Consider the following 26448-nt stretch of genomic DNA (forward strand, 5'->3'; position numbering starts at 1 on the left):
TATATTCAGAGTAAACTCCGTTATCAACCTGAATAGTGACCACCTCATGGGTCCCAAGACCATCATTTGGAGTGAAAAGACGGGGGCGAATTGCTGTTTTGGTCTTGATTCTAGCCACAACCCAAGCTAACGTGGTGAATAAGGGGATTGCTATGGCGGCAGGTCCAAATTTCAAATATTTGCCCGGTGTAATTAAACGTACATAGGCTACATATAGGCCTACTGCCCGCCAAGCAACAACTGCCGTGCAGGCTGCGTTTAACTAATCATAACCTGTCAACAATGCATAAGTTTCTATATGAAACTATAGGCAGCGTGGTGAATATTATCCTGCTGCGAGGTAGGCCTACTGGAGTCTGGGTTGTATTGAAAACCTGATATACAGCAAGACAGGCGTTTTTATAATGACTCTATAATGTACATCGAATATATATTCACTTGTTTGGATACTTCATACGCGAAGACGAACAACGTTTGATATAGGCTACGTCTGACGTAATAACGAGCAGTGGCGTTTGAATATCAGACGTTTGTGCTACCAATAAACCTGGTATAATACCTCTTCCTTGTTCATGAATGTTCAATTTATGTCATAGTCCTTGTAAAAATAATAAGTAATCGTTCTTTCACAAAGAAATCGATTAGATATATGAAGTAGTCGATTACGATTACTTGAAAATGCTGTAATCGTCGTAATCGATTACGATTACTAATCGCGATTACCCCATCTCTGACTACTACTACCTTACTCGCCACCGATAATAACATAGATAAGGAGAGCAATAAACACCCAGCACGTAACCAACTATACGTCACGGGGGTCACAGAATACAAATGGTGGTCATACTGACCTGATTAGATATCTATATAGCCTACCCTACGCAACGCAAGCTACGACCTTTTGATATATTACTATTCCCCGTGACAGTTTCATATATTGTTGCGTCCGTAGGATTACCAGGTCACCGTTCCGAGTCGCAAGTCCTTCTTTGAATTAACGTTAGACCCGACTCAACTCGAGTCATTTTTATTTAATCACCCAGTCCAGTGCTTTTCAACCTGTGTGACGGTTCGCACTTGTGCGAATGAAAAAAATTGCAGTGCGAATGACGAAGGTGGTGCGAACGGTGCGAATGAAAATCCCGGATGAGTGCGAATGAAAATCGCGAATGATAATTGTTAATTTTTCTGACCTGAAATATTTCAAATAGACCTAATAGGAAATTCAAGGGCAGTGTAACTTTTGTTGTTGCGACGCAATTGTAAAAAGTACAGTATCATCCCGTCCGAGCCTGCGACAGGCTGAAAAAATGACGTCGAATTGACTTCCTGCTTTCCTTCGCTAAACAATCTTTCGTAATAACTGTTCGATTAGTGCGAGACACGAGGATGGTAGTAAATAACATCATTGAAGACTCGCATTTGCAAGTTTTTGTAACGCAGATTTTTACCCCTTCAAGGGTTATGAAGGTATGGACCGCAAAGGGTATAATTTTTGGTGGACACGGTGCCAGAGCTATCTGTTAATGTGTATGTGATATTTGTTAAATTCATTGCAAAAAACCTGCGATATAGTTTTTACAAATCTAAGGTCACGGTGTTTGGTACTGTAGCCAGAAAATATGGCTTTATCATGATAAGATTTGTCCGACTGGTAAACATGGTCGATGATGACCGTTGGGATGAACTAGTGTAGGGACTAGAGATGTGCAACGAGCGAGTTCAGGTCTGTGACACTCAGCCAGCCAGCCAGCCAGCCCCTTTTGCGTCGGGTTACATGAAGACGTAAAGTTCTGGTCAACAAACCTCTGATGTAAATGCGGTGCTAAAACATCGACAAAACCTTGGTCGAAAATGACCTATGCTGGATGGCCAAACCATTCGATATGGATATTCTCCGTTGTCGGCAGTGAATAGTCCCGTTCTTGCAATCTGAGTAGACTGCAGTAATACAACTGCGACACGTAGAGGAATTTAATTCACCCTAATTTGAGATCGCGTGCGTCATACATATTTTGTAGAGCTGTGTTGGATAGAATTGTGGTGTGCGCGTTCTGTATGTCATACATGTCCCATTGTCCGTAAAATCTTAACATATACTACTGTAATATTAAAAATGAATTCTTTTTCATGGGTGAGGCTCTGGTCGTGAGATGCGACAAAAACTCAGATTTTGGTGTTAGTCCAAAAAGCTGCATTGACGTTATTAAACTGTTATGAATTCTCAAGTTAGATTAAGCTCAAGAGCAGAACACAGAGTATTGTGAGTTCAGTTGCTCTTCCCACATACTCGCGAGACAGAAAATGGGAATTCGAAAAAAAAGTTGGAGCAACTTATCATAAGGTAGCGAGCTCTAATATGCCTACTCTCCTTCATTGTTTGGACCTTATTTTCCAAAACATAATGCAAAAGCCTCAACACAAACAAGTGGGTTTTTCACCCTTTCGACATACTGGAGCCTAATAGAACTTTTTGTCAGCGCTCAAAATCGATTTCTTCCAGCAAGCATTTTTTAATTGTGAAAAAATACGTTGTATTTTGGATAGGAGTGCAGAACAGATTCTAAGACCTTGCCATCCAAGCACTAATAGACGTTCTTGTACAAAACCCAACAACGTGTTTGGACTGAAAGGGTTTTAGTGAAATTTTTGAAATCGAAACGAGCGAAAATAGTAGCCTTTTTAATGAGACACTTGATAGCTTAAGACACACCAATTTGTTGCAAATCCGATCAAATAAATGTTGTATTTTCATATTCTTTCTGTATAACAATTTTCGGTTTGTTTGTGCAAATGAAATTTATTTTACGAAAAAGTGCGAATGAAGCTTAAAAAGGTTGAAAAGCACTGACAGTATTATAGCCTGTCTTTATACCCCCTCCAATCAGCGTCGAGTATTTGATCACGTGACATCTGTTAGCCAATCAGAATGCAGAAGGATGTGGGTTTGGTTCCAATACGAGAGAGGTTTTGGTTGAGCGAGAGATAGCATAGCTCCAGTCCAGTAACGCTGAGATATTTATTACGTCATTGCGTAAGTTGATTACCTATGATTGCGTATTGCAGCATGTTCATGATTGCGTCACATGCGTAGTTGATTACTTTATTTATTACGAGAGCGGCTTTGCTTAGTTCCACGTGTAACGCTGAGATATTTATTACGTCATTGAGTAAGTTGATTACCTATGATTGCGTATTGCAGCATGTTCATGATCACGTCATATGCGATTACTTTAGTTATTACGAGAGCGGCTTTGCTTAGTTCCAGTAATGCTCAGATATGATTACGTTATGATTGCGTCTAGTTCCAGTCCAATAACACTGAGAAACACGTTAATACGATTGTGTAGTTGAAGCATGTTCATGATTACGTCGTATGTGTAGTTGATTACTTTAGTAACACCGAGATATGATTACGTTAATATTGCGTTGATTGCCTTTGCAGTTGAAGCAAGTGCAAGGTAATATATAACGTATAATATTTATTACATGATTATTCGCTGTAGGCTGTAGATTGAATATGTCAAAGATTACTGCTAATGATATATACGTCATAATGGATCGAATTGACCTGATGAACTGGTATAGGTTTGCACGTGAAAAACTTGAGCTATCTGACAATGAAATTGCCGAATGTCAATACATGGATTGCTATAACTTAACTGAGCAACGATATCAAATGATACAGTTATGGATTCGTAAAAATGGTCGTTACGCTACGATGAACAAACTTGAAGAATTAGTTCACAGCTGTCAGATACCTTCGAATAGCAATTCAAATGCTCTGTTGAAAGACATAACGTACTAAGAGGAGAATTGCGCGGACTAGTGAATAATGAAGATGCTCTCAGAAGACTTCAATATCGATGAAAATGGCTAATTTCACGTAAAATCATAAGATATTCTAATCATTGAAATCATGTAGATTATAACAGTGAACGTCTTTTGTACAAACTAATTCTTCAACAAGATAATCAACAATTTAACGAAAACTCAAATAGATATTCACAAAGCAACAATATTAAAAAAAAGATGTTCACCGTTATAAGCCACAATGATGTCAATGAATATAGAAAAAATATTAATAATATTAATACTCCTCAGTTAGAATGAAATATTTTAAAAGATTCAAATCATGTTTTGATTCTTATAATAACGTAAGCTAATTATTTTCATCAACATCACAAGATAATTGATAAATTAACTAAATAATAAATAAGATATTCACAAAGCAGCAATATTAATAAAATAATCAGTGGTAACAACACATGGAAATGGCTAATTTCACGCAATATTATAAGATATTCATATTACTAGGTAATTTTTTGATATTATTACGTTGATTTGTGTGTCAATATTAGTGTAAAATGAAAGCATTTTGTAGTGCATACGCTAAGGTACTGCGACACTATCCATTAACCAAGAAGGTATTCAGTTAATTCCCTATAGAGCACAGCTGTTGTCACAATGAAATGTTGACTATCGAATGAAGTTTATTATTGTGTATTGATAGGATACACCTTCATGAGGTTGCAAGGTATTTGAATTTTGTGTAGCGCTAATTCTAATTAAACTTGGAGCTTGTTGTACAAAAGATGTTCACCGTTATAAGCTACAATGATTTCAATGAATAATGAAAGAAATAATAATAATCATTAATATTCCAAAGTTGGAACCAAAGTAATAATACTTGAAAAATGAAATATTTTAAACATATTTAAATCCAGTAAATTGTACTTCTACTCCAAGTAGCAATTCGCCTACTGACTGGAATTTAATCGAATTTGGTATGCCGCAATCATAGAGAAAAAGTAGATTTTCTCAAATATTTGATGTAGGTATTTATTGTTAGCTGCTGTTATAGGGATATTTCGCAATAGCAGTGCATTCGTATCACCGACTGTTTGCGGTCAAAGGAGATCGCTATAGACCAATAAATTACTTATAGCGGAAATGATGTTGAGCTGTACCAACGTAGTTAACTATCAAGTTCATCGTTATACACAATGATTTATCATTGATTAATTATCCACTTCGATTCGAGAGTTCAATTGCAAATTTTTAATCATTTAGTACCATCTTTCATCAAATTCTATAAGTCTTGCATTATATTGAAATCCCAGAACAACTAGAAATATGTATTAAAAATCCAGTGACGTAAACATTTTGATAGCACTGTGTAAATGACATATCGCAATATTATCACCCTACTCGCCTCACATATGTCTCACTAAACAATGCATTCGCTATTTAGTATTAATATTGTTCCACGCATTAGCCTGCAAATGTAGTATAATATAATGAGATAAGATTGTTTGATATGCAGGTCGCGCATGAAGCAGATCTCTCCACCCTGTACTATAGTAATGTGTTAGATGTGTGCTCAAATGTTTATTGTGAATAAGACCAGTTACGCTCCAGCTACCGTGTTGGTTAACCCGTTGTGAAATTTCTGCGGCCATATCTTCACCGTCACACTTATACTCTACGCGAACGCTATATTGTAGCTTAATTTCTTTATGTAGTACGTGCAAACATATGATGTGTGTCTCTCAATTTCCTTTCAAAATCCATATGATACAACAGCTGGCCTCTACAGGGAATTAACTGAATACATTCTTGACCAATGGATCGTGTCGCAGTACCTTACCCTATGCACTACAAAATGCTATCATTTTACACAGTAATAATGAGACACAAACCAAAGTAATGATATCAGAAAATTGCCTAATAATATGAATATCTTAAGATTTTTGCGTGAAATTAGCCATTTTCTAGTGTTGTTATTGTTTCACTAGCACTGATTTTTCTAATAATATTGTTGCTTTGTGAACATCTTATTAATTTTTTAGTTAAAGTATCAATTATCTTGTGTTGTTGATGAAAATAATTAGCTTGTACAAAAGACGTTCACTATTAAAATATACACGATTTCAATGATTATTAAAAAATAAGCTGATGCAAGTTTCCAGAATGCTGATGCTAACTATGCTGTTGGAGCCTTTCCAAATAGCAATACGCAGTACAGTTATCGCAGATGGATGCAAAATAGTCCTAATTCTCAACAATTTGAATTGTCTCGAAATCACACTTATTGCGATATCAAATCCCCGCATTTAGTTGTATTTAGGGCTATTGCACAAGCTATCTCCAATATGCTGCAATATAGAGAGGTTCAAACTTGTCTAGGGTATTCACTTCCCGTCAACTAGCTTTTAAAGACACATTGATAAGCGCGCCTATTTAATTACCTAATTTTCTTGACTGTCTTCGAATATTTCATCGACTATCATAAGGAACATTCGCTCATCGCTCATCATTCGCTCATCATATATATATTACATTGACTTTAATATCACTATAACGGAACTATAACGAAATATGATGTGTATGAGAGCTGTCGGTGTAAATCAAGAAGTAAGCATATAATAGGTGTATGTAGCAGGTTTTCACCATAATGTAGGGTGCTTATCAACAATTTTTGTATATCGAATGTTTGTAGCTCTAGGAAGATATTCGTATTGGAGACTACGATTATATCTTCAAGAATATCAACATAACCAGCATATCAACCAGAACTTTTAGGTTCGTTTTCCGATAGAAACCTCGGAAATATCTCATCATAAGCAGCGTATTACGCTTACTCTTGGCTGTTCCATCAAGCTCCGTACACCTTGATCTTTTCGGATACATTGGCATTGCGGAATATGCAACGTTCAGCATTGGATGAACATTCCTAACAAAGGCATAGGTGTCCCCAGGGAACCAAGCTAACTTCGCTTCTATTCTTTTACATTGTTTGCAAAGCACGGTATTTTGTAATTCCATGAGACTTCAGTGGTTCTAGAATACAAAATTATTGAGAGTCGAATAAACTGTCAATTAACTAAGCATAAAGTATATGATATTCAAAAATATTTAAAGGTTACGTCGTTGAACAACCCCGATATGATCATACAGCGAAAGTATAGCCCCAAATAGCGCTAATATCTCCCAAGCATAAACAATAACGTGGTCGAAATGTACGTTTTATTGCAAATTTATCTCTAAACAGAATGAGCTGTAGCTTATCACATTCGAATTACTGAGTGAAATTGACATAGAACTATTAGGTCAAGCCGAAACATCTTCACTTCAGTTATCATTCCCATGGGGCTACTAGTTATAGCAGAGGCGGGCAAACTGCGATTCGCGCCTGTAGCACTTTATTGATTTCACGTGCGTTTCGCTATTTTGTTAAAGAAGTTCAACCTGATTATATGTTAATGCATCTATAGCGTATTAGAAATATGCGAATGGTGGCCCTATACAGCCTTCGAAATTAGCAATTGAACTCTCGAATTCAACCTGATCATCAATCAATGACAAATCATTGTTTTCAACGCTATTTTTTGTGGTTCACTGACTCACAACCTTTAGTGACCCGCAGAGCACTTACGTTAGTTGAACTTTGGCCTCAGTTGGACTGTAGATTACTAACCTACGGATAGATACGCAAGTCCCGTCGTTACGCTCCGACAAGCAGTTACACTTGTTGCTGAGCAATCCAAAAGAAGCATAATTGGTGGAGTTATAGCTTGCGTCCCGAGGGCTGAAATGTAATGAAACTGGTCTTAATCGAGAGCTACTGCCTCACTGATTCCGAAAATACAAATTCAAATCGTGCCGGGGATATGGAACCACCTCAAAACATCTCTCAAAATCTGAAAATCGACATAGTTCCAACAATGGCACCACCGCAACAGGATGAACATAACAATGGCCAATTTCGTCAAGCGATTGTTCAGAGCAATTTCGATTTTCAGACTTTGAGGGATGGTTTGACATGGTTCCATTTCCTGACAAGATTTTAATTTGTATTCTCAGAATCAGTGCGACAGTAGCTCTCGATTAAGAGACCAGTTTCAATAAATTTCACCTCTCAGGTCGCAAGTTGTAATACCACCAATTATGGTGCTTTTAGATTGCTGAGCAATAAGTGTAACTGCTTGCCGGAGCGTAACGACGGGACTTGCGTATCTATCCGTAGGTTAGTAATCTATAGTTTTACCACCCCTGCTCTAAACCATAACCATAACAACTTGAGTAAGTACTGTCACTAGGCAAACCCTAGCAGAGTTATGCTCAAATTATATCAAATATTGCATGGAATATGGCAAATGAACACGCCAAGTATTATCAAGTGAAGGAAAACGAACGCCTAATTCCCTCTAGATACATATTTATTCGGAAAATCTCCCATTACAGGGTGAGTACAGTTGATTTCTCAAGGTCTTCCTATCTTCCCCACTTAAGCGCGGTAAGACTAGTTTGACTTCGCGGCATTCAGGATTATATCTCACGAAGCTCTGAATGGAATTCACGTATTTCACGTCGACTATCGTTCTGTTGCTATCACTGAGGTCGATTGCCTTTAGCTGTTCATTGAATAATAGGCGATTTAGATCAATTTAAAAAATACAGAAACGAACTGCATCGCTACATCGGGATCTACTATTGAGCAGAAAGATCTTACTGTAGCGCATCGCTTTCCCGTCTCTTCGCTCAGATTCCTGATTTGCATGGAAAGCATCTTGCAATTACTCAGATTAAATTCTTCCACACGGGAATTGCACAGGACTTTAGTTAGTGTTTTGTAGCAGGATGAAATGCCAGGATTTCTACTTAAATCCAGCGAGTGCAGCTAAAACATGGTGTAATGTTCAAATATTTTACGAGACTACAAATGACTCGACACCTGTAATAGATTAGTCATAATATTATTTATCAACAGTTGAGCAATTTTCGCGATGTCTGCTCCTAATAGCAAAACTGATGCAACACCGAAGACAATAATGAAGCTCGAAAGGTTATTGAAGAAACCATCTAAACTAGATTTAAAATGAATGAACGATTGAAAAAACCTCTTGCTTAGAAGCAGTGATAGTATTTATTTTCAGACGTGATCAGAAACACTTTATTGATGATAAAAGTTCTATCGATCGATGAAATGTCATGCTTGAGTATGACTGAAACTCACATAAGCATTAGACTGTGATTGATTATTTCAGTTACAAAACATAACGGATCTAGTTCAAATGATCACCTCATGAATTCCGAGACCTTTATTTAATAAGATTAGTGAGTCTTCGTCCAATTCGCAAGCTGAAAGTCGAACGTTTTTCGTGTTATGCTTTCTTACAAAGCATCCAACTTCTTTCAAACCTGTCGGTTCCATATCCGTATTATAACTCAGATCAAGGTTTTCGACCTACAATTACAGTAATTTATTTCAAAATGACACACAAAACTATAGAAACGAGTGAGTACCTCGATAGAAGCAAAACTTTCAAAAGCGCGAATTTCCTCTGGTGTAAGGTCACACCCCTTCATGATAAGAGTAACCGCTTTGTCTTTACAAAGTAAGGCAGGCAGCGCGGTCATACACTCTTCATCCAGCTGATTGTAGCTGATGTCAAGATATTGGAGCTGAACAAATATAGGAAACTGTCAATTTACGATCAGCATTGATCAGATATAAAACATTTCAAACTGATAACAGAAAAAAAATGTTGATTAGCCACTCACGTCATAATATACGCGAAATGTGCTAAGAGTAAACTAGAATTTCCTCTATCCATCCATCTCTGTACAATCGCTCACACAGAATGTGATCATTAACGACTATACCCAGCAATAATCGCACATACCTTACTGTTTTTGAGCTGTAGAGCAACGAAATCTTTTGACTGCAAGTGCGAGTTCACAAGTGACAAATAGGTTAGATCGTTCGAAATAATAGTCGCGAGTTGCGTAAAGTTAATGTTTTCCCCGTAGCTGAGATTGAGGTTTCGTAATTTCACCTATGGGAACGAGGTATTAGGAAACCTCACTTCGAGAGGTTCTATACTAGATTAGCGCCTAGCTTTTCCCATCATCAATACCTGATGCCGCCTGATAAGTTGATCCAAAATGATTAGAAAATCTTCGGATCCATCACTTTCTTCCAGATTGAGCTCCGTCAAACCACACTCCTTCATCAACTCGCATATTACTGGGAGGAGGTTTTCAATGTTGTCGTGTGCTGTAACGCTGAGTTTTCTTATTTCGACCTGAACGAGCGCAAAACTTCACACATAAAATGCTAAATGAGCTATGAACAGTTTAACACTGATCAACTTTAGCTATAGCCTATCTAATAAGGCTATTGAGACTGATTCCTATACAAGTAGCAATTGAGCATTGTTCGCTACGTTACCTTCAATTCTCGCCTTAACACATCAGTAATAGGGAACAACGCGATTACGATAAAAGTTTTTTTAAAGTCGTATCTGAATACTTATATTGAACGTGAATTTATAATGATCAGTGACTACGAGTGAATGTGTGAAGGCGTTTACCACAAATTCAAATCCACGAATTTTATCCAGTAGAATCTTTACGAGGTTTTCATTGAGATCGCATTGGCGAAATTCTAACTCATACACGCGACATTGCTGAATAAGACCATTCGCGATATTATGTATATCCAATTCAGTCGTAGTTTGGTCATAGAGCCCATAAGGAATATTCACGTCATCATGATCCGTAAGTACTAATTGATGGTACATCCTCTTTTCAGCTTAAGGATGTAAACTAAAAAATGTTGTATGCCGCCCTGATGAGTTTAATTATAATATACTTATAATGGTACAGTGATTTTTCAATAACGAAACTCTTTTACAGCATGAGCAGAATAATTTCATAATAAACATAAAATACCTGCTGTCGATGATTTGTACTAATTTGCGGCGCGTTCAATTAACTCATGCGGCTCAAAAATATAGTAAGCATGGCGATTGGTATTCGTTGAGTTGAATAAACATTAAAAACAATATATTTCCGCGCCCTCCTAAACCTAATTCCTCCTAACCCTACAACCCAAGGGCGCGGAAATATATTGTTTTTAATGTTTATTCAACTCAACGAATACCAATCGCCATGCTTACTATATTTTTGAGCCGCATGAGGTAATTGAACGCGCCGCAAATTAGTACAAATCATCGACAGCAGGTATTTTATGTTTATTATGAAATTATTCTGCTCATGCTGTAAAAGAGTTTCGTTATTGAAAAATCACTGTACCATTATAAGTATATTATAATTAAACTCATCAGGGAGGCATACAACATTTTTTAGTTTACATCCTTAAGCTGAAAAGAGGATGTACCATCAATTAGTACTTACGGATCATGATGACGTGAATATTCCTTATGGGCTCTATCACCAAACTACGACTGAATTGGATATACATAATATCGCGAATGGTCTTATTCAGCAATGTCGCGTGTATGAGTTAGAATTTCGCCAATGCGATCTCAATGAAAACCTCGTAAAGATTCTACTGGATAAAATTCGTGGATTTGAATTTGTGGTAAACGCCTTCACACATTCACTCGTAGTCACTGATCATTATAAATTCACGTTCAATATAAGTATTCAGATACGACTTTAAAAAAACTTTTATCGTAATCGCGTTGTTCCCTATTACTGATGTGTTAAGGCGAGAATTGAAGGTAACGTAGCGAACAATGCTCAATTGCTACTTGTATAGGAATCAGTCTCAATAGCCTTATTAGATAGGCTATAGCTAAAGTTGATCAGTGTTAAACTGTTCATAGCTCATTTAGCATTTTATGTGTGAAGTTTTGCGCTCGTTCAGGTCGAAATAAGAAAACTCAGCGTTACAGCACACGACAACATTGAAAACCTCCTCCCAGTAATATGCGAGTTGATGAAGGAGTGTGGTTCGACGGAGCTCAATCTGGAAGAAAGTGATGGATCCGAAGATTTTCTAATCATTTTGGATCAACTTATCAGGCGGCATCAGGTATTGATGATGGGAAAAGCTAGGCGCTAATCTAGTATAGAACCTCTCGAAGTGAGATTTCCTAATACCTCGTTCCCATAGGTGAAATTACGAAACCTCAATCTCAGCTACGGGGAAAACATTAACTTTACGCAACTCGCGACTATTATTTCGAACGATCTAACCTATTTGTCACTTGTGAACTCGCACTTGCAGTCAAAAGATTTCGTTGCTCTACAGCTCAAAAACAGTAAGGTATGTGCGATTATTGCTGGGTATAGTCGTTAATGATCACATTCTGTGTGAGCGATTGTACAGAGATGGATGGATAGAGGAAATTCTAGTTTACTCTTAGCACATTTCGCGTATATTATGACGTGAGTGGCTAATCAACATTTTTTTTCTGTTATCAGTTTGAAATGTTTTATATCTGATCAATGCTGATCGTAAATTGACAGTTTCCTATATTTGTTCAGCTCCAATATCTTGACATCAGCTACAATCAGCTGGATGAAGAGTGTATGACCGCGCTGCCTGCCTTACTTTGTAAAGACAAAGCGGTTACTCTTATCATGAAGGGGTGTGACCTTACACCAGAGGAAATTCGCGCTTTTGAAAGTTTTGCTTCTATCGAGGTACTCACTCGTTTCTATAGTTTTGTGTGTCATTTTGAAATAAATTACTGTAATTGTAGGTCGAAAACCTTGATCTGAGTTATAATACGGATATGGAACCGACAGGTTTGAAAGAAGTTGGATGCTTTGTAAGAAAGCATAACACGAAAAACGTTCGACTTTCAGCTTGCGAATTGGACGAAGACTCACTAATCGTATTAAATAAAGGTCTCGGAATTCATGAGGTGATCATTTGAACTAGATCCGTTATGTTTTGTAACTGAAATAATCAATCACAGTCTAATGCTTATGTGAGTTTCAGTCATACTCAAGCATGACATTTCATCGATCGATAGAACTTTTATCATCAATAAAGTGTTTCTGATCACGTCTGAAAATAAATACTATCACTGCTTCTAAGCAAGAGGTTTTTTCAATCGTTCATTCATTTTAAATCTAGTTTAGATGGTTTCTTCAATAACCTTTCGAGCTTCATTATTGTCTTCGGTGTTGCATCAGTTTTGCTATTAGGAGCAGACATCGCGAAAATTGCTCAACTGTTGATAAATAATATTATGACTAATCTATTACAGGTGTCGAGTCATTTGTAGTCTCGTAAAATATTTGAACATTACACCATGTTTTAGCTGCACTCGCTGGATTTAAGTAGAAATCCTGGCATTTCATCCTGCTACAAAACACTAACTAAAGTCCTGTGCAATTCCCGTGTGGAAGAATTTAATCTGAGTAATTGCAAGATGCTTTCCATGCAAATCAGGAATCTGAGCGAAGAGACGGGAAAGCGATGCGCTACAGTAAGATCTTTCTGCTCAATAGTAGATCCCGATGTAGCGATGCAGTTCGTTTCTGTATTTTTTAAATTGATCTAAATCGCCTATTATTCAATGAACAGCTAAAGGCAATCGACCTCAGTGATAGCAACAGAACGATAGTCGACGTGAAATACGTGAATTCCATTCAGAGCTTCGTGAGATATAATCCTGAATGCCGCGAAGTCAAACTAGTCTTACCGCGCTTAAGTGGGGAAGATAGGAAGACCTTGAGAAATCAACTGTACTCACCCTGTAATGGGAGATTTTCCGAATAAATATGTATCTAGAGGGAATTAGGCGTTCGTTTTCCTTCACTTGATAATACTTGGCGTGTTCATTTGCCATATTCCATGCAATATTTGATATAATTTGAGCATAACTCTGCTAGGGTTTGCCTAGTGACAGTACTTACTCAAGTTGTTATGGTTATGGTTTAGAGCAGGGGTGGTAAAACTATAGATTACCAACCTACGGATAGATACGCAAGTCCCGTCGTTACGCTCCGGCAAGCAGTTACACTTATTGCTCAGCAATCTAAAAGCACCATAATTGGTGGTATTACAACTTGCGACCTGAGAGGTGAAATTTATTGAAACTGGTCTCTTAATCGAGAGCTACTGTCGCACTGATTCTGAGAATACAAATTAAAATCTTGTCAGGGAAATGGAACCATGTCAAACCATCCCTCAAAGTCTGAAAATCGAAATTGCTCTGAACAATCGCTTGACGAAATTGGCCATTGTTATGTTCATCCTGTTGCGGTGGTGCCATTGTTGGAACTATGTCGATTTTCAGATTTTGAGAGATGTTTTGAGGTGGTTCCATATCCCCGGCACGATTTGAATTTGTATTTTCGGAATCAGTGAGGCAGTAGCTCTCGATTAAGACCAGTTTCATTACATTTCAGCCCTCGGGACGCAAGCTATAACTCCACCAATTATGCTTCTTTTGGATTGCTCAGCAACAAGTGTAACTGCTTGTCGGAGCGTAACGACGGGACTTGCGTATCTATCCGTAGGTTAGTAATCTACAGTCCAACTGAGGCCAAAGTTCAACTAACGTAAGTGCTCTGCGGGTCACTAAAGGTTGTGAGTCAGTGAACCACAAAAAATAGCGTTGAAAACAATGATTTGTCATTGATTGATGATCAGGTTGAATTCGAGAGTTCAATTGCTAATTTCGAAGGCTGTATAGGGCCACCATTCGCATATTTCTAATACGCTATAGATGCATTAACATATAATCAGGTTGAACTTCTTTAACAAAATAGCGAAACGCACGTGAAATCAATAAAGTGCTACAGGCGCGAATCGCAGTTTGCCCGCCTCTGCTATAACTAGTAGCCTCATGGGAATGATAACTGAAGTGAAGATGTTTCGGCTTGACCTAATAGTTCTATGTCAATTTCACTCAGTAATTCGAATGTGATAAGCTACAGCTCATTCTGTTTAGAGATAAATTTGCAATAAAACGTACATTTCGACCACGTTATTGTTTATGCTTGGGAGATATTAGCGCTATTTGGGGCTATACTTTCGCTGTATGATCATATCGGGGTTGTTCAACGACGTAACCTTTAAATATTTTTGAATATCATATACTTTATGCTTAGTTAATTGACAGTTTATTCGACTCTCAATAATTTAGTATTCTAGAACCACTGAAGTCTCATGGAATTACAAAATACCGTGCTTTGCAAACAATGTAAAAGAATAGAAGCGAAGTTAGCTTGGTTCCCTGGGGACACCTATGCCTTTGTTAGGAATGTTCATCCAATGCTGAACGTTGCATATTCCGCAATGCCAATGTATCCGAAAAGATCAAGGTGTACGGAGCTTGATGGAACAGCCAAGAGTAAGCGTAATACGCTGCTTATGATGAGATATTTCCGAGGTTTCTATCGGAAAACGAACCTAAAAGTTCTGGTTGATATGCTGGTTATGTTGATATTCTTGAAGATATAATCGTAGTCTCCAATACGAATATCTTCCTAGAGCTACAAACATTCGATATACAAAAATTGTTGATAAGCACCCTACATTATGGTGAAAACCTGCTACATACACCTATTATATGCTTACTTCTTGATTTACACCGACAGCTCTCATACACATCATATTTCGTTATAGTTCCGTTATAGTGATATTAAAGTCAATGTAATATATATATGATGAGCGAATGATGAGCGATGAGCGAATGTTCCTTATGATAGTCGATGAAATATTCGAAGACAGTCAAGAAAATTAGGTAATTAAATAGGCGCGCTTATCAATGTGTCTTTAAAAGCTAGTTGACGGGAAGTGAATACCCTAGACAAGTTTGAACCTCTCTATATTGCAGCATATTGGAGATAGCTTGTGCAATAGCCCTAAATACAACTAAATGCGGGGATTTGATATCGCAATAAGTGTGATTTCGAGACAATTCAAATTGTTGAGAATTAGGACTATTTTGCATCCATCTGCGATAACTGTACTGCGTATTGCTATTTGGAAAGGCTCCAACAGCATAGTTAGCATCAGCATTCTGGAAACTTGCATCAGCTTATTTTTTAATAATCATTTAAATCGTGTATATTTTAATAGTGAACGTCTTTTGTACAAGCTAATTATTTTCATCAACAACACAAGATAATTGATACTTTAACTAAAAAATTAATAAGATATTAACAAAGCAACAATATTATTAGAAAAATCAGTGCTAGTGAAACAATAACAACACTAGAAAATGACTAATTTCACGCAAAAATCTTAAGATATTCATATTATTAGGCAATTTTCTGATATCATTACTTTGGTTTGTGTCTCATTATTACTGTGTAAAATGATAGCATTTTGTAGTGCATAGGGTAAGGTACTGCGACACGATCCATTGGTCAAGAATGTATTCAGTTAATTCCCTGTAGAGGCCAGCTGTTGTATCATATGGATTTTGAAAGGAAATTGAGAGACACACATCATATGTTTGCACGTACTACATAAAGAAATTAAGCTACAATATAGCGTTCGCGTAGAGTATAAGTGTGACGGTGAAGATATGGCCGCAGAAATTTCACAACGGGTTAACCAACACGGTAGCTGGAGCGTAACTGGTCTTATTCACAATAAACATTTGAGCACACATCTAACACATTACTATAGTACAGGGTGGAGAGATCTGCTTCATGCGCGACCTGCATATCAAACAATCTTATCTCATTATATTATACTACATTTGCAGGCTAATGCGTGGAACAATATTAATACTAAATAGCGAATGCATTGTTTAGTGAGACATATGTGAGGCGAGTAGGGTAATAATATTGCGATATGTCATTTACACAGTGCTATCAAAATGTTTACGTCACTGGATTTTTAATACATATTTCTAGTTGTTCTGGGATTTCAATATAATGCAAGACTTATAGAATTTGATGAAAGATGGTACTAAATGATTAAAAATTTGCAATTGAACTCTCGAATCGAAGTGGATAATTAATCAATGATAAATCATTGTGTATAACGATGAACTTGATAGTTAACTACGTTGGTACAGCTCAACATCATTTCCGCTATAAGTAATTTATTGGTCTATAGCGATCTCCTTTGACCGCAAACAGTCGGTGATACGAATGCACTGCTATTGCGAAATATCCCTATAACAGCAGCTAACAATAAATACCTACATCAAATATTTGAGAAAATCTACTTTTTCTCTATGATTGCGGCATACCAAATTCGATTAAATTCCAGTCAGTAGGCGAATTGCTACTTGGAGTAGAAGTACAATTTACTGGATTTAAATATGTTTAAAATATTTCATTTTTCAAGTATTATTACTTTGGTTCCAACTTTGGAATATTAATGATTATTATTATTTCTTTCATTATTCATTGAAATCATTGTAGCTTATAACGGTGAACATCTTTTGTACAACAAGCTCCAAGTTTAATTAGAATTAGCGCTACACAAAATTCAAATACCTTGCAACCTCATGAAGGTGTATCCTATCAATACACAATAATAAACTTCATTCGATAGTCAACATTTCATTGTGACAACAGCTGTGCTCTATAGGGAATTAACTGAATACCTTCTTGGTTAATGGATAGTGTCGCAGTACCTTAGCGTATGCACTACAAAATGCTTTCATTTTACACTAATATTGACACACAAATCAACGTAATAATATCAAAAAATTACCTAGTAATATGAATATCTTATAATATTGCGTGAAATTAGCCATTTCCATGTGTTGTTACCACTGATTATTTTATTAATATTGCTGCTTTGTGAATATCTTATTTATTATTTAGTTAATTTATCAATTATCTTGTGATGTTGATGAAAATAATTAGCTTACGTTATTATAAGAATCAAAACATGATTTGAATCTTTTAAAATATTTCATTCTAACTGAGGAGTATTAATATTATTAATATTTTTTCTATATTCATTGACATCATTGTGGCTTATAACGGTGAACATCTTTTTTTTAATATTGTTGCTTTGTGAATATCTATTTGAGTTTTCGTTAAATTGTTGATTATCTTGTTGAAGAATTAGTTTGTACAAAAGACGTTCACTGTTATAATCTACATGATTTCAATGATTAGAATATCTTATGATTTTACGTGAAATTAGCCATTTTCATCGATATTGAAGTCTTCTGAGAGCATCTTCATTATTCACTAGTCCGCGCAATTCTCCTCTTAGTACGTTATGTCTTTCAACAGAGCATTTGAATTGCTATTCGAAGGTATCTGACAGCTGTGAACTAATTCTTCAAGTTTGTTCATCGTAGCGTAACGACCATTTTTACGAATCCATAACTGTATCATTTGATATCGTTGCTCAGTTAAGTTATAGCAATCCATGTATTGACATTCGGCAATTTCATTGTCAGATAGCTCAAGTTTTTCACGTGCAAACCTATACCAGTTCATCAGGTCAATTCGATTCATTATGACGTATATATCATTAGCAGTAATCTTTGACATATTCAATCTACAGCCTACAGCGAATAATCATGTAATAAATATTATACGTTATATATTACCTTGCACTTGCTTCAACTGCAAAGGCAATCAACGCAATATTAACGTAATCATATCTCGGTGTTACTAAAGTAATCAACTACACATACGACGTAATCATGAACATGCTTCAACTACACAATCGTATTAACGTATTTCTCAGTGTTATTGGACTGGAACTAGACGCAATCATAACGTAATCATATCTGAGCATTACTGGAACTAAGCAAAGCCGCTCTCGTAATAACTAAAGTAATCGCATATGACGTGATCATGAACATGCTGCAATACGCAATCATAGGTAATCAACTTACTCAATGACGTAATAAATATCTCAGCGTTACACGTGGAACTAAGCAAAGCCGCTCTCGTAATAAATAAAGTAATCAACTACGCATGTGACGCAATCATGAACATGCTGCAATACGCAATCATAGGTAATCAACTTACGCAATGACGTAATAAATATCTCAGCGTTACTGGACTGGAACTATGCTATCTCTCGCTCAACCAAAACCTCTCTCGTATTGGAACCAAACCCACATCCTTCTGCATTCTGATTGGCTAACAGATGTCACGTGATCAAATACTCGACGCTGATTGGAGGGGGTATAAAGACAGGCTATACTACTACTACTGACCCAGTCAATCCGAAATCGAGTAACTGTACGAGAAGGTCGCACCAAACCAAATCGCAATCTTCAGTCACGAATCATTAACAGGTCATGTTTTGTCATCATGAACTAGAAATGTCACGTATTAGCTGATCTTCTACCGCATGGCAGCTTGTAAAAGTGATCTGATAGAGAAGTTTGTTGACATTTCAGTGATTTTTATTGCAGTTTGAGCGTGAACTGCAAGCTGTCACATCTAAAGAATAGATATGGCACTTCAATATATCGTTGAATACTTGGTGACGTCATGGCTTTAAAAAACATAAATAGCATAAAAAACATATTTTAAATTAGGGCCCTTGTTTTAAATGAAACCATAACTATATGGATGCAGACGTAGCCTATACGCCGGAATACTAGCGATACATGTTAGCCGTATCACTCCTTAAGGCAGGGGTCACCAACCCGGTGCCCGCGGGCACCAGGTAGCCCGCGAGGACCAGATGTGGTGCCCGCGAGCCTGTTCTGAAAATAGATCGAATAGCAACATTTGCCAATATTCGTCAGATTATCACCAGCGAGCTTTTAAATAGATAAATTGAGTGATATAGCTATTGTCGTTTAAATCACACTATAGCATGAGACTTGGAAATGACAATACATATATATAAACACTTAAAATGATGATAGCTAATATCCCCAATTACAACTAGTAATATACCAACATGTAGCCTAATCGAATCACAAGATATCGAAGACTGAGCACTGAGCACTACCTATACAGGCGACATATGGCGGAATGCTATCTACGGTCTCCTTGAAATGTCGGTGGTGAAGCTGGACAGTGGACATCCAGTACAATGACACATGAGCAAATGGCATTACTATTCGGTAGCAGATAGCCGTGTTTCTCATTTTCTGTAATAGTTGTCACTGCCCGGTATAATGCTCGACAAGTGGATTCGCTTGTCAATCAAATCCTTTCGAGACTCTTTGGCAACATATACCTACCAAGGTCATTCTGACTTAACAATGCCCCAATCCCGAAGCCGGCGCTCGCAACGCTGATAAAGCCGGCACAGCTCGTGTGATACGGCCTTTACAAACAAGCTAACGTTAGCGATCGCAGAAATGTCAGGAAAAAGAATGAAAACATATCATTTTCAAGACGGATTCAGCGCAATAGCTGATAACATGCAATGCCAGCCTTCCCACTGACTGATATACGTAAATAGAGATAACAAGATGTCCACCGTCCAGTCCAAAGTTGACTTGATTTGAGTTGACTGTTGCATTATTTATACAAATAGGTGCTATGGTGCTAAGTAATTCATAATTTCTTAATAAATGCCAGTGAAGAGCTAGTTGAAATGAGATGTTTTGATTTTACGAGACTGTCTTGGAAAGAAGTCTTACCGCAATGTGATTACTGCCCCATGAATTTCGAAGTGGAAATTCAGGAGGGTAAACGGCGGGAGTAAATGGTGCCCGTGGCATCAATCAGTATCAAAAAGTAGCTCTCGGGTGCAAAAAGGTTGGTGACCCCTGCCTTAAGGTATGCAATTTTGATGGGCGATTGTTAGTCATTCACATTGTCGAAATTTCCGAAATTCTAATTCACTGACATCTAGCGTAGTCACCCGGTAGATCAATAACTCTTTTCATTCTAGTCGATATTTCTGAAACCTTCAACTGCAAGAGAAGAGGACCAATGGAGAGTGAGTGTTAGCTGAATACCACGACAAGTTGAGGTACAATATTCTCACTTTAAATCCTATGATTCAGGAGATAAAGTCTCTTACGCTGACTCAAAATGACATGATTGATATTTACAATCAAGTTCAACGAAACGTGTATGACAATTATTGGAAGAGCAATCTGGACGACCTTGAAAAATGGAGCTTGCTAAAATTGAACAGAACATTATTTGGCGAATGGACCAACATCACTCAAACTTATCCTCCTCAAGTTTTTACACCGCTACAGCTACCAGCTGATACAACTCTGCAAATTAGTAAGGTGAGTTCTATGAAGATTGACGACTCTGTTTATTAGGCTTCTGCCTCGAAAACACCAAATAGAAATTTGATTTTACGGTACAATTTTCATTTAAGGTCAGTAGACACGCACCGATTACTTCAACGATCTAATCCCGGGGTTCTCAACACGCAGGCCGAATGCGGCCAGGAGATGCTAATTTTGCCGCCCGCAATATATTCAATTATGAAAGCAATCACTAATAATATGGTTTTGTTTATTGATGATTCATCTTGGTTTTTTTATATCCTCAAGTTTCAATTGGCATTCGGTTGATAACAATCGGTAGTCGTCTAATGGACTCTGGTTTGAGAAAATATTGCAACACCCAAGAAGTCACATTTGTAGAGTAAATGATAGCAGGGCCAACGTCGGTGGGAATTACGTGCTCTGCAATGACGAAATTTTATCCGGGACCACCCAATACACCAACTTGACAAAGCTGAATATGATCCAGCTATGGTAGAAATGTAAAAGGAGTTGATTGGTTTGCTCAAAAGATAGCTCAAAATCTCTTAATTCTTCTCGTATCACTGTATTTTGCATTGGAGGCGGAGAGCAGGAGAGCTCAAAGTGACAATTGTCGCTGTGACGGTACAGTATTCGTAAATTGATACTTGCTCACGCATTGAAACAGAGAGTTCTGTGATGGAAGGGTGGGAATGTGCAAATTACTATTCGGCAAGACATGCAACGCACGCTCCAAGAATTTGCAACTAGTAGTAAGCATGTTTAAAGTGGGAAATCGACGTGATTCGCTTACTCTCCCGGAAGATAACATATTCAAACAATCACATCACTGCAAACTAGTGCGGAGTGGATCGACAAATTCTCTGGTTCGGCTCCGATCCGGTTGGCCAATTCTCTGGTCCGGCTCCGATTCGGCTCCGACCGTATCAGGAAAAAGTACTGATCCGGCTCCGATCCGGCTCCGGTCAAAAATGAAAAAGTCCTGCCGGAAATCCGGTCCAAAACGGTACGGTGGTTCCGAAAATTTAAAAAAAATGGCTCGTTTCCTTCCGCACTGGCTTGACGGTTACTTGCGTGTAGTTATTTAGTTACAAACGTCATGCTTATCCAGAGAGATTCAGGCCTTATCAAAAAAGTACTGATCCGGCTTCGATCCGGTCCGGCCAAAATTGAAAAACTCAGGCTGGATATCCAATCCGGCTCCGGTCCATGCTCCGCGCTACTGCAAACTTGCGAACGGTGTAAATTATTCATTGCTTTAGAATGCATAAACACGTCGTCCGTATACGTGCGTACACGTCTCGTAAATACGGTGAAAGTAGTAATAGCCTTAGATTACATGGTAATAATGTTGTGCGATACGCTGGACTTTTTCTGTTGAAATGAGGCTCGTTATATATATGCAATTGAGGTACCCACCCGTAAAGCGTGAGAGCATCCGCGCGAAGCGCGTTAATTGACTGTTGGCCGACATATATCACGTTGTCTGTTATTGCGAGTTTTTGGTCTTCTGAGACCATGGAGAATGATGTTCTCTCTTCGATATACCATATCAATCATTTGTTTTCTGAGAAAGAAGACAGCACCTTCCGCCTACCTATATATTAAGTAATACGAAACCACCGATATTGCGTGTATAACGAAGCTTAGGAATGCTACGACATACTTTATCTCAAAATTCAGATCGTCTAATAACTAATTAATGACCAGTTGGTTACCTTCGACCTGCTGAATTTTAAAATGTTTCCTGCTTACAAAATTAGGATCGAGCCAAGAGGTATATGTGGGCCATGGTGAATTTGCATAACTTTGACAATTAGATCATATTTGGAGCTGATGAGTTTCACGTATGATATCAACTTTCAAGATGTTTCTTCTCGCGCAAATTTGGTGAAATCAGTATCTGAATAAGAAAAGCGCTGCTCTAAAGGTAATATTGAAAATGTTTTCATCATAATAAATATATGGTGAAGTATTGCGATGTGCCCCTTTTGAATTTATTCCATGTTGGGCAAGTCGTGGATGTTCCCATGTTGCGAGCGATTGGCGGCCATAACGCGTTCAATTGATTTAGTTGACTATGTCGACACCTCCAACCATGATTTTATGCTCAATCACTTTTTATTATAGGATGGTCTAGCAAAGGCCGGTCGTATGATGGGCAAGGCTGTTGGGCTGGTAAAAGGTCGTGATGACGAGGTAGGTCTCGAACTTTTGTGTCAACGTTGTAGACACTTGTTGCCTCATTTATCGCGGCGATCTCTATAGCAGATCTGTACCGAACCACGATGTTCCGTGCACCTGTCACTTGAACCGAATTTATATCTTTATAGATAGCTCAAGTCTAAATGGCGATGGTACAATAATTATGGCAGTAAGCACATATTTCTGGTTGAGATACCGACGTTTTGTACTTCCCAAAATCTATTTACATCTGCCAACATAAAACAAGCGACGTATATGTCTCAGCGTAGCCTACCCCGTGTTGTGGAGAGTCACAATACATGAGTGTCGCAACGCATCCCACGTTAACTCACTTCCCCGGAAGTCGCGGTTATGCACCAACGTCGCTTCTAATCAACAACACGATTTCCGCAGAATCTTTCACGTTTTGTGTATCCTAAAACGCTTCGAGCAGAATGATTCTACTCTTCGCCAATTCGGAGAGCCTTACAGACACCCTACTTCGTCCACATCAATCAGGTGACTGGATAGTCTGGCCTATTAAGCAACCACTGGCTCAATCGTAGTATTGAGGGTAAAATGAACTCCTTATTGTCCAATTTCACAGCAATGACTGAACCTTCAACCTTCATTACATATTTTGACTCGCGTCAAGTCAAGTCACTCGATATTTAGAGGTGACTCCGGTCAAGTCAAGTCAAATTAAGTCAAGTCACAATTTCAAGTCAAATTGAATTTTTGAACTAATAGTGATCGTTCAAAGTCATAACATTTTGCCGGCCGTGTGAAAGACAGGTTCATTAGCTTTTTATCTTGACTCAAATAACGAATATATAGTTAAATAGTTAAATATACATGCGAAAAGGCGTTGTACCGCACACGAACACGTGGAACTGCTAATAAAATACGTGAGTAGCAGTACAGTTACATTCTACAGCAGGGGTGTCAAACATACGGCAATACGCATCCGGCCCGTGAAGCAATTTTTAGTAGATTGAAATATTCTTCTATTTTCCAGCACATTTGTAACAAATATTGAGATTTTTTGCAGGAAATACTTTCATGTTAATAGGCCCTAGTATAACCAGTAACTACGGCGTTGTGGTTTCACTCGTTACCACTAATGACAAAACTGTGAAATTGACACCCGATTTCAAGAAGGCACAAAGTACACACCAAGTTATGGAGAAATGGATCAAAAAGTAGTTATTCACAGAAGCGAAAACGCCAATGCGGAACCTTTATATGCAGTTTGCATGGAAAATATAATAGTTGTAATGGTCGCAGTGCTATGTCACTTTCGATCCTATAGATTCCCAGACCTAATAGAAACCCAACTCGAGGTTTAATAATAAACCGAATTCCAACGTCCGCGTTTACAGTTAAATATCTTGTATTCTCCACAACACATATGCAAGACTAACGCCAGATTACGACTAAATCAAAGGGATCACTAAACGTGTCAAGTTGTATCGTCGTTAACGAGATTGTTTTAGCGAAGTGGCGCCCCCTTGGGGGGGGGGAGGGGGGGTGAAAGCATCTGAAGGTGGGCGTGAAGAAGCAGTCAACTGAAAATATTTTTCGCCGTCTGCTCGATTTGCCTCCAATTCACGCGTGTTTATCTATATATGGACCGATTTTCATATCTTTGAATTCTCTCGTCAACAGTCACAACACAACCTTCCATGTCATCAAACAATGTGTTGGGGTTGCTAGCATCCCCGTTGGATTTTGTGATATGACGATAGGGGAGCGCGAAATTTTTCACAATCATGAAGGGGGGGCGTCTCTAAAAAAGGTTGGGAACCACGGTTTTAGCGGTTCTTAGCTGCATTTGACTGGACAATCATCGTACTTTCGCCAATTCCATTGTTCGCGAATAAAGATATTTCGACTTGCTATTTTAAAAACCCTGTGATCCGTGTATTATCTACATATGCGCTTAAGGCATTCATGTGAAGGGCAAGAGGACTAGGTAACATTTTGGAATCGGTTGATTGGTCCGGCCCGCGATCGATCTGAAGGCTTGAATCCGGCCCGCGACGCAATTTGAGTTCGACACCCCTGTACTACAATCTGTTATTATCAGTTAAAATAGACGATCGAATACGAAGCTTCGAGAAGTTCCAACAAATTGATATGGTGCAATATACTACCCATCTACGCATCCGTGAGAATATAAATGCATAACCTATATACTCATCCGATTTAAATCATACACGACGCTTGATGAAGGTGAGCCCGGCGCAATGCTAGCACTGAACCGTCTACGAAACAGAGATAAATTGCAATTAATCTATTACTACTACGACAACGTAATCTGTCATCATTTTGTTTGCGGCCAATTCATTTGTGATTTAACAATGGAGGACCAGTGAAACGCACAATCAGTGAATGACTTGTTGCTCTCACAAGTGTCACCGGCGTATCGCGAATAATCCAAACATACGAATGATGCAGTTAATTATTCGACTCCATTTCCTTATTGATGACTTGAAATTGAGACGTAAATTTTGCTCCGAGTCACTAGTCAATCCTCCTTTCCAAAGCTCCGAGTCAAGTCAGGTCATACGAAAAAGTTGATTCGAGTCTGACGTAAGTCAAGACGAGTCCTCTCATACTACTGTTTTCTCTATAATAATAATATTGACAAACCAATTGACCATAGAAACTCAAAATGATATAAAGTTTTTTATTAGAAAACTATTTATATTTATTAGCATGCGAAAGAAGAACATCTTGCCACCATCAACGTCATCGGAAAAGAATTTGGTGACGCTTTGAAAGAAAATCCAGATGTTGCTCAATATAAAGCTGGGAAGGTAACTCTGGACTTTGATCTGCCTGCACATGAGATATTCAGAGTTTGGTTCAATAAGTACGGAATAATTTGATCAGATATAGGTTCAAGACGTTTTGAAATGTTCGCATTCCTGACATTTCTGAAGGTAATCTATGATGCAAACGTCATTCATAAATAAAAAGGCAGTCAACCGTGCATAGGACAATTGATACGGGTAAGTGCTGAATCCACCATGAAAATTATTTCAGGTGTAAAACTTCGACTGAACAGGCCTATGCAAACCGAAATCTCTAAAAAGACGACGGGTTCCATAAAAATGAAACTTGTCTTTTACCGCCCATTAGTACTATGATTTTGATATCACTTATAGTCCGTCGCAACTCGTCACAACATGTATTCGATTCAATCGGGCTTTTGCTTTGATTGAGATCGATAAAATGATGCCCCCACAAAAACAAAACTAATCATATGAATCAATATTGAGACTGCTCACAGATCAGAATAATGAGTAATGGAAGTATACAGGTAGGATATAGATTGGGCATGTCCGGT

At 37.9% G+C, this 26448-nt stretch overlaps 3 protein-coding genes and 1 long non-coding RNA gene across 6 annotated transcripts in view; 2 read left to right on the forward strand and 2 right to left on the reverse strand.

The window, feature by feature from the left end:
• LOC145434526 (uncharacterized) overlaps nucleotides 1-26448 on the reverse strand; it is a 369322-nt gene that overhangs the window by 220788 nt on the left and 122086 nt on the right. The gene's annotated exons all lie outside the window — the stretch shown is intronic.
• LOC145433961 (uncharacterized) overlaps nucleotides 1-26448 on the forward strand; it is a 106430-nt gene that overhangs the window by 66529 nt on the left and 13453 nt on the right. The window contains exons 14-17 of the mRNA XM_080311220.1: nucleotides 20573-20620; nucleotides 20688-20921; nucleotides 23040-23108; nucleotides 25814-25915. Coding sequence (XP_080167346.1) covers nucleotides 20573-20620; nucleotides 20688-20921; nucleotides 23040-23108; nucleotides 25814-25915 — 453 coding nt within the window. The remainder of the gene's footprint in view (nucleotides 1-20572; nucleotides 20621-20687; nucleotides 20922-23039; nucleotides 23109-25813; nucleotides 25916-26448) is intronic.
• On the reverse strand, nucleotides 7903-10243 carry LOC145434283 (uncharacterized). Of its 3 annotated transcripts, XM_080311658.1 has the most exons (7): nucleotides 9924-10243; nucleotides 9690-9842; nucleotides 9310-9468; nucleotides 9205-9250; nucleotides 9086-9144; nucleotides 8516-8683; nucleotides 7903-8417 (listed from the first exon to the last, which is right to left on the reverse strand). In XM_080311658.1, exons 1-7 carry the CDS (start codon nucleotides 10017-10019, stop codon nucleotides 8223-8225), a joined length of 876 nt encoding a protein of 291 aa, XP_080167784.1. In that variant the 5' UTR covers nucleotides 10020-10243; the 3' UTR covers nucleotides 7903-8222. The 3 variants fall into 3 exon arrangements, with proteins under 3 accessions (XP_080167784.1, XP_080167777.1, XP_080167791.1); XM_080311651.1 differs by having other exon boundaries at nucleotides 9086-9250; XM_080311665.1 differs by lacking the exon at nucleotides 9690-9842 and having other exon boundaries at nucleotides 9086-9250.
• Nucleotides 11513-13719, forward strand: LOC145437946 (uncharacterized). Its single transcript, XM_080315320.1, has 7 exons — nucleotides 11513-11848; nucleotides 11930-12082; nucleotides 12304-12462; nucleotides 12522-12567; nucleotides 12628-12686; nucleotides 13089-13256; nucleotides 13355-13719. The coding sequence occupies exons 1-7, from the start codon at nucleotides 11753-11755 to the stop codon at nucleotides 13547-13549; spliced, it is 876 nt and encodes a 291-aa protein (XP_080171446.1). The 5' UTR covers nucleotides 11513-11752; the 3' UTR covers nucleotides 13550-13719.

This window comes from Botryllus schlosseri, chromosome 1, assembly GCF_051294905.1.
Source record: "Botryllus schlosseri isolate E-star chromosome 1, Bs_hap1, whole genome shotgun sequence".
NCBI classification, from domain to species: domain Eukaryota; kingdom Metazoa; phylum Chordata; class Ascidiacea; order Stolidobranchia; family Styelidae; genus Botryllus; species Botryllus schlosseri.